Source organism: Elephantulus edwardii, unplaced genomic scaffold (genome assembly GCF_000299155.1).
Source record: "Elephantulus edwardii isolate Elephantulus edwardi_28Jun2011 unplaced genomic scaffold, EleEdw1.0 scaffold00089, whole genome shotgun sequence".
In the NCBI taxonomy this organism is placed as follows: domain Eukaryota; kingdom Metazoa; phylum Chordata; class Mammalia; order Macroscelidea; family Macroscelididae; genus Elephantulus; species Elephantulus edwardii.
The window spans coordinates 2642762-2658472 of record NW_006399839.1 but is presented as its reverse complement, the minus strand read 5'-3'; the positions used below and the strand labels follow the sequence as shown (position 1 = coordinate 2658472).

At 42.4% G+C, this 15711-nt stretch overlaps 1 protein-coding gene across 1 annotated transcript in view; it reads right to left on the bottom strand.

The window, feature by feature from the left end:
- FBXW8 (F-box and WD repeat domain containing 8) overlaps window positions 1-15711 on the bottom strand; it is a 144371-nt gene that overhangs the window by 113383 nt on the left and 15277 nt on the right. The window contains exon 2 of the mRNA XM_006890494.1: window positions 9942-10046. Coding sequence (XP_006890556.1) covers window positions 9942-10046 — 105 coding nt within the window. The remainder of the gene's footprint in view (window positions 1-9941; window positions 10047-15711) is intronic.

Here is a 15711-nt window from a genome sequence, read left to right as displayed (position 1 = left end):
ACCTGCTCCCCCCACCGACCAAACTATGCAGCTCTGCAACTGCATCCTGGCCCATCCTCACCCTTCTGCCCCCAATCCTCACCTCCTTGTACCCCCAATATGTTTTTCCCAATAAAAAAAATTTTAAAAAAAAAGGCTTGGAAGGAGGAGTGGCATCCACTTCCTAAACAACATGCCTCTGGAAACTCTATGAACTTTGAGAAACTACAATAGTTATAGGAACGTTTTAGGTCGTCTGTTCATTAGGTCACTATGAGTGGTGATCGACTCAACAGCAATGAACAACAAGAATTTAAAGCAAAGGCAAGGCTATAAATAATACTGTGGACTCATCACTCTGCTTAAGAATCAAATTATTACTACTAATAAGCTTAAAACTGTAATGCATCTTTCAAAGATCATGTCTTCTCCCAACTGTAATTTGAATTCAATGTTCATATTCTTCTGAATCTTTTTGACACACCTTTTTATATACTGAAGTTCAATATTTTAAGAAGCAACCTGTTATCGTTGACCGAGCCTGACTTACAGGAATCCTGATACACAGTGGTTAAGTGCCTGGCTGCAAATCTAAAGGTCCTTTGTTCCACCCCACTCAGTGCCCCATAGAAGAAAGCTGTGGCAGTCTGCTTCCGTAAATATCCAGTCTTGGAAAGACTATGGGGCAGTTCTGCTCTGTCCTATACGGTCAGTATGAGTCAGGACTGAGTACCCTGCAACGAATCTGGGCTTTAAATCCCACCTCGTTCTGCATTTTAAACTCCTCAGATACTCTATGAATCTCAAATCTGCCATCCACTGCATTAGCTACTTCTCCCATCTGTAAGTTACCTGCAAACCTAATAAAAATAACATCTGTGGGGATTCACGTCTTAATTATTTAAAGGGGAAAAAAGTGAACCAAGATGGGGCTGAGGATGACACGCTGTGGCAAAGCACCAGAGCCCTCCCGCCAGGCTGACAGGGATTCATTAAGCAGCCGGGTATGGCCACAGTATCCATTACAAATCCACTTAACCACACCATTGTCCAGCAGCATAGCCCATCCTGGCATAAAGGTGTCAGGGAACAAACCCGCATGTGGTGACAAGTGGTCAAGCAGTAAAGCTGGGAAAATGCCTCAATAATGCCAGAGTTCCAGCTCTGAACAGATACAACACATTTGCCCATAGTTTTATTCCTGGCATGCTGGGTCCCCAGCTGAGCCTACTACCAGTGACACCCAGGTGGTGTGTCTGTCCGTCTGTGCCAGAGTTTGAGAGCTGAGAAATCCTGAAGATAGAGATAGACCAACATCAACATCCGCTGTGATGGAACAGGCCATAATTTGAACTGTCCAGAGCAGTACCCTTCTTCCCCTAAGAGAATCTTGGAATATGGGGTTAAGTAAGTGTAAGATAAGCAGTGGCATTCCAAGATCCTCCTGGGTTCTCTAAAGCAGAAAATACTAACTAAACACAGGGCAGTTTTCTCTGACCTTTGGGTTACACAGGCCTTTTTTACGAGTGGAAAATAAATTAATGGAACATAACTGTGCAGGCACAAAGGCTGAGGAACAGCAAAGAGATCACATAAATATAGTCATGAATTCAGTACAGATTTCCCAAAACATGTTCAGTACAGCAGCACCTCGGGAGGTTAATAAATTACTTGAGAAAAGGATTTTGCTGTCAGATAACTTTAAATGAAAGTAGCATGATTCTTCACTGCAGGTCTTCTCGGAGCTTTTAATAAGCTGTTAAGTGCCACAATCTCTAAAGAGCTTTAAGAAGCTGCATTTCCCAAACTTCATTGGTTCCTAAATTCCTCCTGTCCCGTGGTACAGTGTGTTACTTCTAACTGAAGAAAGGTGGACAGTTTCAATCCACTAGTCAATCCCTGGGAAATAAAGCAGTCTGCTCCTGCCAACAGTCACAGAACTAGAAAACGACTGGAGGGTCACCAGGAGTCAGAATCAACCTCATGGCAAGGGGTTTGGGTGGGGTTTTGTCCTTGTTTTGGTTTTAAAACATTTTCTGCAAGGAAGGACTATTCCAAAAGACTTTATAAAACCTTCACTGTCATCAAGTCAGAACCAACCTAGAGTGACCCTCCATTGGGCTTCCGAGGCTGTAAATGACATGAAGGGGACCGACAGAGCTGCGGTGGATTCAAACTGCCAGAGAGGTCTGGTCTTTGGGTTAGCAGTTCAATTCCCTAAGGACTATGTGACCAGAGCTCTGAAGACCCGTGCCATGCACAAGACCATTTAGAGAACACAGGCAGCTCTCTCTGGTGGCCCAAGTGGTAAGAAGCTACACTGCAATCCTAAAGTCACTGAGTTCCAAACCACCAACTGTTCTGTGGGAGAAAGATGGGCAGTCTCCTCCCAAGTGAGTTATCACCTCTGAAAACCCACTGGAAAATGAGCTATGAGTTGGTTCTGACCTGACGGCACAATACAACAACAGCTATAAATTCCTGGTCAGTCAAGTAAGTTATGTGCCGGGCACTAATTTCCACCTTAACCTGCCAAGCTGATGACTGTCGCACCACCTGAGAGACAGCTCATGCACGTTCCTACCGGGCATCGTCCCCACGGCTGGGAAACTGCACAGGAACCATCAGAGGGAAAATTCTGGTCCCTCTCCTTATAGTCAGTTTGCAACACAAGTCTAACCTCAAACAGATGGTGATCTTTAGAACTCTGCTGTCCCGACATTAAGTAGAGAGCTGGCTTCTGTCAGATGAAGACCCTGAATCACCAGCATTTTAGTAGGAGAATACCAATCCAGTGATCACAAACAAGATCACAATGAAATCAAACATCCTAGAATGATTTTCACAAGAACAAAATGCTACAAATTTCAGCCATATTCAAATGGGGATACTTTTCAGAGGGACTGGCTTTCAGGAAATCTCAAATCCCTCAGACATTAAAAAAACTTCTGAAGCTGAAAGCAGATTTTCCTATCAGCTTCAAGGAAAATGCCAAGTAGTTTTAAATAACCCAACCTGAAATGTGTACAATAGGATTTACTGGATGAAAAACTGAGAACAGAAAGTTGATGTTGTGATGCATCAGACCTTACCCCAAACCTAAGAGCTTACTCTGCAGAAAGTAATATTCAGGATAAAGTTCAAATCCTGGAGTACAGACAAAACAGTTCTGTGAGGGACTTACCAAATGCTAGAGGCGGGAATTATTTCCAAAACGGGAATCAGAACTACACTTAGAATGAGGCACTACAGACAGAAAAGTGTCAACATTTTTAAGCAGGTTGCACTTTTTCAAAAAAAGGAAAAACAAAAATGAAAAGTTTTACAGAAGATCTTTTCCTTCTCCAGGAAAAAGAAAGGAAAAAACCTAGTTAAAACTTTTACAAGCCCAGTTTAAAGGGTCCCACCAAAAGGAAATCTAACATTTTTATTTCTTAAGTTATATTAAGTCTAGCAAGTTTACAAGCCTGAATTTTCCAAAGGGCCTAATGGTCTTTCTTTAATGCACCAGAATTGGAACGGTCCTACCCAGTAAAAGCCCCACTGAGTGAGCCTCAGCTGCAAGACTTTGCTAATAAAAGTGTCTCCAGCATTGTGCTTTATAGCACCACTGTGAGTAGCAGCATTAAAAGGAGGAAGGGGGGGGGGCCTTGGCTCCAAAATGAGCTTTATTAGCTCTGCCTAGAATAGGGTTACCCCTGAGGCCCAGAAAAGGGAGGGGAAACTGCCACTGTTCTAGCCACATGTTCATCTAACAAGTCTACTTGGGAAGGACACACTATCTGTCACAGCAGAGCATACAGGAGGCCCTGTGCAAATACTTACATGAGAGAATAAGTCTAACTTTTAAAATTTATTTTACTGTTCTGACTAGGAATATATACAACAAAACATACACCAATTCAGCTATTTCTACACTTAAAATTTGATGATGATGAATATTTGAGTTACACAACCATTCTCACTATCCTTTTCTGAGCTGTTCCTATTCCTCGTTATCAGGCCTCAGTTCCTGACCTTAAGATTTCCATCTTTCAAGTTGCTGTTTTCAATTTGCTATCATACAGGTAGTAAAGCGAAACTTTTTAAAAAAACACTGGGGGAGAAAAAAAACCCAGATTGCTTTGATTTTTCAAAGGACATACAAACAAGCTCAGTTCCTGTCAAGTATTGCCTTCAGTAAGTGCTGCCTTTCTTATACAAGTACAACCCTTTCTTATTCTTTGCTTTATCCTTATAATCTTTCAAATTATGGAAAATTTTAAGCACATAAAGGCATAGTGAAGAGTTTAACAACTCCCATGTACACATCACTCAGCTCCATGATTATAATATTTTGCCATTCTTAGTTCAACTAGCCAGCAATCTTTTTTCTTTTCTAGAGCTGCCTGGCTTTTCCCTGCACTCCTCAAAATCAGCAGTGACTGTGGTCAGGTGAATCACAGGGAAGCTCCTGAAGGTGCCTGGGTCTGAGGATACAAGAACCTTGCACAGTATCTGGGGAGAAAAGTCAGGTGGCAACAGCAGTGGGGGTTAAGCATTGAGGGAGCCCTGCCACCAAGTGCAGGTCTTCAGTCATTTCTGCCATACAAATCAAGTTGGCCTCACTTGGCCACGGAGTGCTGAACTTCATGAAGGGCTTTTCCATACAAGCAGGGAAGAAGGTAAGATCACATTTTCCTTCATACTTCAAATATTATCATCTAACATATTAGACATTAAGTCCAGAATCACCTGTTTATTTTGGCACCCCCCTGCTTTTACGTACTAATTTTATCATAAATTTAAGTCCTCACCCTTATAGCTATACAGATCCTTATGAACAAATATACTGCATCTTTATTGGGTTGGCAGCCACATAAACCCATGCACATGACAATGCTCACAGAACTAAATGTACACATATACAGAAGTGTATGCCACCTGGAAGGTCCAAATAAGCTCTGGGGATTGTACCCCTGCCCATTTCTTGCTTGTGATTCTGCATGAAATATAGTTATGTATGCTAAAGCAAGGTGAAGACGACGCCAGGCCTCTCTGTACTATTTTTTTACAACTTCCTATAAATTTAGTTATTTCAACATAAAAAGGGTTTTTTTCTTAAAAAAAAAAAAAGCTTCAGCAGAGCACATGCTAAAAAATAAACGCTGATAAATGCCTAAAAGTCATCACTCCTCAGAATCAATCATGCTGGAATATAACAGCAGACTTCTTTTTCTCATAAAAACAAACCACTTGTGATTTTGTAATTGTTAGCAATTTTAAAAATATTACCCAGTGAAGTGCCAGGAGTCCTGTGGGCACACACACATGCACAAAAAGACGAATGTGAAATTTTAAGTAGTGAAATGATAAAGAAGTTCAATGAACTGTCTAACTCCTAACTTGTCTTACTAAAACTCAGTGTTTTAGAGACGCTGCAGCATGAAAGCCTCTCTGGGAGATACTTAATCTCTATAGGGACAGCTACTGATAACAAGGACCCAGAGCAGTCAGCATCAGACATTCACAAAAAAGGGCAAACCAACGTGGGGGGACTTCAGCTCTGAAAGCACAAAGACACAGAAGGGACGTGGAAAGGTGACAAAGTCTAAGCAAAATCAGCTCTCCAACATAATTTGTGGCATCATTAAATTTCAAAAGCGCCCCCCCCCCAACCAGGGTTCCTTACTGTTTAGTCAGTTACTAACTTGGCATAAAGATCTTAGCAAACAGGTTTTCTCCAAGGGCGCATATATAGTCCATGGTGCCAAATCCACATAACTGGTCCAATTTCTCTAAAATCCCAAGGCACCGAGATTAAAGAGTGAGGGGAGAGAGAGTGAGAGAGGAGTATGGGGAGAGGTTTAGTGGGGGAAGCGAGAATGAGACCTCTAAAATAAAACCATAAAGCAGCAGGGCACTCCATTCAGCAGAAGGGCTGCTTCCCTCTTTTAAAAATAAAAGCACCACAAGCAACAAATAAAAATGCTACTTATTTTTATTACTCTGTAGTTTGTGTTTTAGTATTCACACAATCAAAGCCAATTCTACAAACCACCAGCCATCCACTGTTCTCTTAGTGGGAAAGCACCGAGAATTGTCGGGTGTCACAAGCAGCCCCAACCCCACCCCAGGCACAGTCCATCATGAGAGGGTTCCTTTAAGAAACTTTCCATTCTTATCCATGTGCACTGAAAACCAGGCTCAACAACAAATCCAACTGGCCAAAGAGAGAAGGATTCTGGTGGACAATTGGACTACTGTGCTGCAAATTAAACTGTTCACACCTGCAGAATAATCTCGACAGCATAACCAATCTACCCTGAAATGCAGCCCCATTGTACCAAGAGGGGATCTCTTCTCCCACTCGATCCTATCTTTGACTGATAAACTCTTTGGATGAGAAAACCAGCAGCAGATGTGAAAGCCACATGGCCCTCTACAAAACAAGAGAGCAAAAAGCAATGTTAAAAGAAATGAGTCCTTAAACAGCAGCTCCCTAGTAAGAATGAAGATTTTTATCGCCTAATGCTGACTTTGTGTAAGGCAGCTAGCTATTAGACTGTTCCAAGACTTCATCTCACAGCATCAGGCTGAAATCCAGGAGCTGGACTCATTTAGCTACACTCTTGTTTTCAACTCTTGGGAGCGTGGCCAACATGTAAAGTTAGAGTATAACAAATCAAATTTCCAAGGGGAAAGAGAAAGACAATTAGGTCCTCTGACTTGACGCAATCGATAGGCCCAGAGTAAGGTGTACACTTAAGCAAATTTTTATTTAGTGACTTACCATTTAAATCATTTCCATCATTTTTCCGAAAAATGTACTCTGCTAGGAAAATACTGGCCAACAGCCCTGCTTAAGTAACATTATGGCAATCAAGAACACACAAAAAAATATTTTCAAATTCATATTCAAGAAGAAAAATCCTTCAGGAAGAAATAATGCTACCCGAGACATTCAACTGCCCTGCATCACTAACTGCCACAAGTAGCAAGCTCAAACCTCTAACATTGGCCTCAGTTTTCACCACCTTCATATATTAACTTCACATCTGTAGTGATAGCTTTACTGTGAAGCTCTCCTACCAACCAACCTAGTTTTACTGAGCTCTTTCTCCTGAAGTGTGAAATCATCACAGACTCCATGGATAGATTTGTGAACAACTAGACAACTGAATTCTTGAGGAGTTAACAACTGGATACTTCCGTATCTTCTGGGGAACACATTTGTTCATTAAAAGCCAAATGTTAAGCAAATTACAACACTTGGGAGAAATCAATTCTAAACTCTTCACCTAAAACAAAAAGACAATTCTGTTCGCCAAACCCCTTGTCTCTGACGTGCAGCCATGGCCACATCAGTATCACCCAAGAGCAGGTGACAAATCTGGAATCACCAGAACCTATACCAGTGACTGGTGCGGATGGTATAGGGCAGGGCAGGATTCAGGTCAGCTGTTTATAGGGTCTTTATAAGTCATACTTGAGCAATTCCAAGTCAGCACCTAACACCACCAATATCAGGGAGCTCTGGTAGCCTAGCGGTAAGGGGCAGTGCTGTAATCCCAAAGGTACACAGATCAAATCCACCAGCAAGAAAGATGGGCAATCTCTTCCTGTGCTATTTACTACCTCTGAAAATCTGCTGAGGGTCAGCTATGGGTCAGTTCCAGCTCCATAATACACAACAACCGCCTCAAAACCAAAACTCCCAACTCCCTGCTATTGGGTTGATTCCTCCTACAGGACAGAGTTAAGCTGTTCCACTGGGTTTTCAAGGCTGGGACTGTCATAGAAGTAGACTGCCATATTTGTCTGCTGTAGAGCAACTGGAGATTCAAACCAATGACTTTCCTGCTGGCAACACAGCACTTTAGCCCCTGTACCACAGAGCTCTTTGGCCCTACCTGAATCTGTATTTGCATTTTTTTTCACTCACCATTATTTGTGCACACATTCAAGTGCTCTGGATAAAAACTCCCAGTGGACTCCTTCACAGGCCCATGACCAGAGCAAGCAGGCAGGAGTCAGTAACACATATCAGAAGTTCCCTCAGTTCTCACATCTCGGTTCTCACACGCCTCATACCTTAATGAGCAGGAATCTGGTGGTTACAGGGTACCTCTCTGATACATGACTGCACTGTGCTAGCTCTGTGTGGACCCCCCATTTACTGATCAGCAACAACTGCGACTGAACTCCTGGCTCACATCTCTGCATGAGCAGCACAGGCTGGCTCCATGAAGGCCAAACACAGCTGTCAGACTTGGGCACCCTGCCAAGGTCAGCTGGGACTCAGAAGGTAGAGTCGGTGACAAGGAGATGAATACCAAGTGGTGTTGCAGGACACCATCCCTTCAGTTTAAGGCTGCGTTCATTCCTTCAAGTGCAGCTGTTAAGCAAATTCATTAATGCTTTAAAGTCAAGTTTTCCTGTTAAGGAAATCTCTGTTCACGGGGCGATTCTTACACTTGTTGTTGTTGTAATGTGTCATCAATTCATCTGCAACTTATAGCAACCCTATGTACAACAGCCCTAAACCCTACTCTATCCTGTGCCAATCTTATTGTCTCTGATATATCTACCCCCTTTACCCCAGTCACTGAGTCAATGCATCTCATCAAAGGTCTTCCTCTCCTGTGCTGTCCCTCCACCCTCCCAAGTATGACATCCCTCTCCAAGGACTGGCCCCTCCTGGTAACATGTCCAGAGTATGTAAGACAAAGCTCTAGAATCCTTGTTTCCAAGGAGCAGCCTAATTTAACCCTCTCCAGAACGAACCTGTTCATTCTCTTAGCAGTCATGGTATATTCAATATTCTTCTCCAGCACCACAGCTCAAAGGCATCCTTCTATCATCCCTACTCACTGTCCAGCTCTCTGATACATAACAAGTGACTGCAAAGACCATGGCCTGTATCAGGCACACCTTAGTCTCCAGACTGACATCACTGCTCTTCAGTACTTTGGAAAGATCTCTAACAGTAGATTTTCCCAGTGCAATACATCTTTTAATTTCCTGGTTGCTTTTGTAAAGTGTTGATTGTAAAGCCAAGCAAACTAAAGCTGTTTATAATCTCAATCTCTTTACCATTCATTACAATGCTGTCAATTGGCCCAGTGGTGAGAATCTTTGTTTTCTTGATGTTGAGCTTCAATCCATATTATAGGCTGCAATCCTTGACCTTCTGCAGCAAGCACTTCAGATCCTCCTCAGTTTCAGCAAGCAGGGTTGTGTCATCTGCATAACACAGATTGTTGTTGAGTTTCCTCCAATCCTGATGCCACATTTCTCTTTACAGAGCCAGCCTCCCAGATAATCTGTTCTGCATAAAGATTGAAAAGGTATGGAGATAATACACATCTCTGGTGTACACCCTTCCCAATTTTGAACCATGTAGAGTTTTCATGCTCTGTTCTGATGACTGCATCCTGGTCCAAGTATAGGTTTCACATAAGCACAATCAAGTGTTCTGGGATTCCCATTCTTCTCAGAGTTAACCAGAGTTTGTTGTGGTCCACACAGTCAAACGCCTTTGCATAGTCAATGAAACACACACAGACATTCCTTTGGTATTCCCGGCTTTCAGCGAAGATCCATCTAACATTACCTACAATATCCTTAGTACCACAACCTCTTCTAAACCCAGCCTGCACTTCTGGCAGTTCTCTGTTGATGTGCTGTTCAAGTTGTTTTTGGATAATCTTTATCAGGATCTTGCTTGCATGTGATATTAATGATACTGTTCAATAATTTCCACACTGTCAGATCACCCTTCTTTGGAATGGGAACAAACACACATCTCTTCCAGTCAGTTGGCCAGGTGGTTGTGTTCCCAATTTCTTGGCACACCTTGGTGAGCACATCTAGGGCAGCACTGTTTGTTGAAATACACCAATTCCTGGGGCCTTGTTTTGATTCATATACTTAGGCACACATTATAGGCACGTCTGAAAAAGAGGTTAACAAGAACTTACCTGTGCACACCTTCCAAGATCCTTCCTGTCCAGGTACTGAAATATATTAATTGCCAATTCATAAGGCAGCTGGACATCAAAGAAGGGTACATCATCCATTTCATTCTGAGGGAAAAAAAGAGAAAGGAAATTAAGTTTCCTGGTGTATGAAAATAGCTCCTATTTAGAGGCCCCTTTACAGAGGTAGTCACGGGTAGTCAGTCATGGGGGCAAGGCTGATCACATCTTTACCCAGGAAAAGCAAAGTGTTCTCTCCGTTTCACAGAGTACAGTGAGAGAACTAATTCAGAACCAAAAGGTTCTCCAACCCTCACAGACCTGCTCTCCTCATGAATAGGAAATGTAGGAAATCCAGGTCATTCCCAGCAAAGCTTCGGAAATGAAACCCACGGTCATCCTAGCAACTTCAATTCCTCACAACCTGCCACTGGGTTTCTCTTCACGAGAAGAGACATCCCATCTTTCTCCCAAGGAGCAGCTGGTAGATTCTAACCACCAACCTTCAGTTAGCAGCCTAACATGTTACACAGTATCCCACTAGATCTGCTTTTAAAAAAGAAAACTAGGTGTATTGAAAAGACCTTTGGTGGCCTAGTGGTAAGAAGCTATGCTGCAATCCCAAAGGCCATCAGCTGCTCTGTGGGAGAAAGACAAGCAATCTTCCCCCATGCAATTAAGTGCCTCTGGAAACCATCTGGATGGTCAGTTCTGACTTTATGGTACCCAACAATAACAGGTGTATTGCAATCCGGGTGACCTACTGCCACTGAGTTGATTCCAAGTCAGTGACTCTCTAGGATAGAGGAGAACTGCCCACTTTGCTCCCAGCACGCTGTAACCTTAATGGAAGCACATTGACACATCTTTCTCCCTCGGATGACCTGGGGGGTCCGAACCTCTGACCTTTCAGTTAATAACCAAGTACTTAACTACTGAATGGGAAGTCAGTTTGCTCTGTAAACTTTTGCTCAAATAAAGTTTTTTTTTTAAGAAAAAGAGGAGGAAAAAATCATGGAAGCCAGCCTTCCTCCCAGGAAAACTGCTGCATCCCTAACTTAAAGGAGAGCAAGGACCCACAGATGGAGAAACACTGACCCCGGTCACTGACGTGTTTTCATTGGGGAGAGGAGAGCAGGGCCGTGAACATGAGTAAAAAGTAAATAAACGAAAGGCGGCTCGTGATTGAGGTGCACGCCATCTCTCCCCGGCCGCTGAGACCCGCAAGGTTTCCTAATGCACTCAGGGGGTTACGCTGGTTAACCTGAGCGAGCCAGTGCAAACAAAGCTTTTCTTCTTCGGTGTCATTTATTAATGCAGAGAAATTAGAGCTCGCCCGTCTTTGGATAAGCAATTAGAGATGAGGTAAGAGGCTTTATTTGAGAGATAAGGCTGTCATGACGATCCTGGTAACACAAAGAAATATGAGTTGTGAAACAGAGAAAAGCCAAGTGTGTCGATGTGTCCCTCTGCCTGTTCCCAATGCCACCTGCCAAAGCTCAGGAAAGTCGAGTGCCTTGTCCCAGTTGTTGTTGTTTGTTGTTATTTGACTTCAAGACGCTTGCGACTCAGAGAGACCCTATTTACAAGAGCCCTAAACTCTGCTCTATCCTGTGTGTGAACCTCACCATTTCTGGCACACCTACTCCCACTACCCCAATTACTGAATCGATCCATCTCATTGAGGGTCGTTCTCTCCTGTGCTGTCCCTCCACTCTCCCAAACATGATGTCCCTCTCCAAGGACTGGTCCCTCCTTGAAATATGTCCAAAGTATGCCAGACACAGCTTCAGAATACTTGACTCCAAGGAGCAGCCTGGTTTAACCCTCTCCAGGACAAACTTGTTTGTTCTCCTTGTAATCCATGGTATGTATTCAACACTCTTCTCCAGCACCACAGCTCAAAGGCATTGTCCCAGCAGAATTTGTTTCATAAACTTCATTTTTAATCAGCTTCGGCTGACATCCGTAACTTACTGATAGCGGGCAAACTGTTAATTCCCCTCTTAAAATGCAACCCATCTTAATGCTCTGCAAGGCTGAATTCTCAAAGCAGAAAATCACCTCAGCATTTTTTAAGGGACGGAGAGGACTGATTAAGATGCTACCAAAAATCAGAGTTAAAGAGCTTTCTTAAATCACATTTCTGTCTATATAGGAGTCTCAAGGCTAAGAATCTGAGCTTTGTGGCAAGTGATTGCAAAAACATTTGCAAGGCTAAGTATCAGGGTCACCAAGGATCTGTAGGGGGTAAACTGTATTCTACATACCTTCCAATAAGAGAGGTTTACCTTTCAGCACCATCTCAGGCAAAGTTCTCCTGCTATTTGCAAGGTTTTCATTGGTCAATATTTTAAAAGCAGAGCACCAGGTCTTCCTTCCTAGCCAGTGTTAGCAAGGAAACTCCGATGAAACCCGTCCACCAAAGCAGACTGTCCTGCATTTGAAAGACTGGTGGCACAACTGCCGGCATCATGGCAACACTCGAGTCACCAGAGCACAACAAAATGACGAACGAATGGTGGTGAAAACAAGGCTCCAGAGAACAAAGGATCAGCAGTCAAGATGGTTCAACAAATGGATGTAACCCCAAAAGCATCCATTTATCTCTGCCAAGGAACTTGAAGACCTTGTCTAGTCAATCAACTGGAAGAGACCCATATAAAGAAAGGTGATGCAACAGAATGCAGAAATTATCAAACAGTATCATTATTATCACACACAAGTAAAATCTTGAAGATAATTTTAAAAGCTATAGCAGAACATCAACAAGGAACTACAAGAAAGTCGGATTCAGAAGATACAGAAGAAGGACTATCAATTATACTCTTGTCAGATTTTAGTTGAAAACGGAGAATACTAGAATAATGTTTATCTGTGTTTTACTGGGTATGCAAAGGTGCTGGAGTATGTGAACAATAATAAATTCTAGATGATAATGCGAAGAATGGCAATTCCAGGACATATGTGGAACCTTATACATACACCAGAAAGCAGTGGTTTGGACAGAACAAGAAAACATGGCATGATTTAAAATCAGGTAAGGTATGGTATCTTTTTACATACTTATTCAGTCTATGTGCTGATCATGTACCCCAAAAAAGTTAGACTATGTGAAAGCTGTAGTAACCAGATTGGAGGAAAATTCATCAACACCCTGAGTTAAGCAAGTAACACCTTACTTGTTGAAAGCAAACAGGACTTGAACATTTCTTTATAAAGATCAAAGACTATAGCCTTCACTATGGATTACACATCAACACAAGGAAAACAGTAGTTCTCACAAATGGATCAATAAGCAACATCATGATAAAAAGATGAAAATGGCCAAGGATTCACCCATGATCAATGCCCACAGAAGAAGCAGTTAAGAAAGAAAATCACAAGGGGGAGGGGTGGGCAGGGAGAAAAGTGCAACAATGAATGAATGGAAATCCAAAGTCTCTGTAAATTTTCATTAAAATCAATTTAAAATTTTAAAAAAGAAAGAAAAATCACATATTACACTGGGCAAACCTGCTGCAAAAGACCTCCTGAAAGAAGTGCACCCGAACTTGGCATTGGCAACCATCCTATATGCACACAAAAGCTGGACGACGACTAAAGACCACCGAAAAAAGAACTGATGACATCTAGTGACTAGAACATGGACTGTCAAAAGAATGAACACATCTCTCTCAGAAGACATACAACCAAAATGTTCTTTAGAAGTAAAGGTGATGTGCCCTCTTTTCACATACTTTGGACATGTTATCCAAAGTGACCAGTCCATTCAAAAAAAGCACCATGGGGGGATAAAAGGGCACCATGCTTGGTAAAGTAGAGGATCTGTGAAAAAGAGGGAAGACTCTCAATGAGATGAACTGACACTTTGGCTGCAATAATGGCTCAAACACAGGAATGAATGTGAGGATGGCACAGGGCTGGGCAGGGTTTCATTGTGTTGTGCAAGGGATTGCTATGAATCAGAACTAACCCAAAGACACCCAACAAGAGAAGAAAAAGCAGCACTGAGTTGACAGCTCTCTGTGGGCAACAAAGGAACAGAATGTTACATTAGGAGAGAAATATTGGCCACCAGAGGGGGTGAAGGGACAGGAAAAAAAAAATAATCTGCAAGTGTAATCTGATGGTAATCTGCCCAAAATAATAGTGGAAAGTCATTGGTATAATGTCAGGCTAGGGTTTCTCCCTCAACTACCCAGATTCACTAGTCAAGAGTAAGAGACGTCACCTCCCCGTCCAAAGACAATGATACTCCTTCACTTTACACTCTTCAGTGGCACACCAGTGGTCTATGGTCTGCCTTCAGCTTTCTCTCACTGTGACTACAGTGACGTGAACAAAGTCTACCAACAAGGAATAAGGGTTTGTTTTTAAAAAAACAAACAAACAAAAAAAAAACACCAACAGAGAGAGAAAGGAAAAGTAAGTTCTTTATCCTCATCTAACCAGAACAAAGGCTCAGAAAAGCCTGCACCCATTTAAACTGACACTCTATTCTGTGTTTCACCAATAGATCTGCCTGCCAGGCATTGCCTTCTGAAATCAGACCTACTCAGGGCTCCCTCGAAACTGATTTCTGGGCTCCCCTGAGAGGACAGAGCATCAGAAATCATCATCTTTGTTTCTGAATTTTCTCAACAGAAACTCACTCTCCTGGTAGCAGGATCTCACTGTCTTTCCACCTTTGGTCTGTACAGGCTCCATCCTCATCCTGGAAAGCAGGGCTGCTTGCTACCTCATCCTCCTGGATCCCAATCACCATGATCTCTGGAATGCAGTCCAGTGTCACGGCGGTATAGAGCACAGATAATCCCAGTTCGGCCACCCTACCTGCCGCCATGAGACCTATACTATGTGTACCCAACATCATAACTTCTTAGGGCAGCTGTGAGAACATGGAATAATATATGTGAAGGCTTGGCACAGATCCCAAGAAATGATTGTTACTGTCACTGAAAACGGCATGGTTTCCAGCTCTTTTGTCAACAACAAATACATATATCGATCTGATATTCATTTCACTTTACTCCTAAACCAGCTGCTTGATTACACTGAGAGAAAAGAAAATTGGGGGGGGGGGGAACCACCAAAAAACACCAAACCACAAAACTATCTCCTCTTCTTGTACCATAAGCAGATTACAGTTTGAAGACAATAGCAATGGGATGGGACAGCCAAGTTATCCAAGAGTATAGATTCTGGAAAACATTCATTATTGGAGACTTTCTCAAGGAGATTTTTAAAAAATAATATTTTTTTTAAAATAATCCACTTTCAAAGGTTGCCACTGTAACATCCAAAGAGGGATTTGCTCAAGTCCACAGTGGAAGAACAGAATGGCCCACCAGGCTGAAGTGAGTAGGCAGTGCTGTCCTGGCCAATCCCACCAGATGCCACATAGGTTCTAATGAGGAGCACTAAAGTTTTGATGCTTTGTGACCATTCATAAGTTCTAGAGAGCAACAAATCTTTCAAAGCAATGAAGTACAAGTATAAAAACACTAGCATTGCAATAGACAAAGTGCTAGTCTATAGGCCTTTTATTGTAAGAACCACCTTCCCTCTGTAACTTGATTTGTGCCACTCTTAGAACCTCTACCCAGAATATTATTGCTTTTTAACTTTTGACTCATGTACTTTTAACTTGTTAGTTAAATTTGTATCTTCTAGGCTGCAACATTTCCATGATACATCTTCAAGGATATGAACATGTACGGCTAAGCACAATTGTTAGCAGTGAATCTAAATTCCAAAATCAATCTCCATA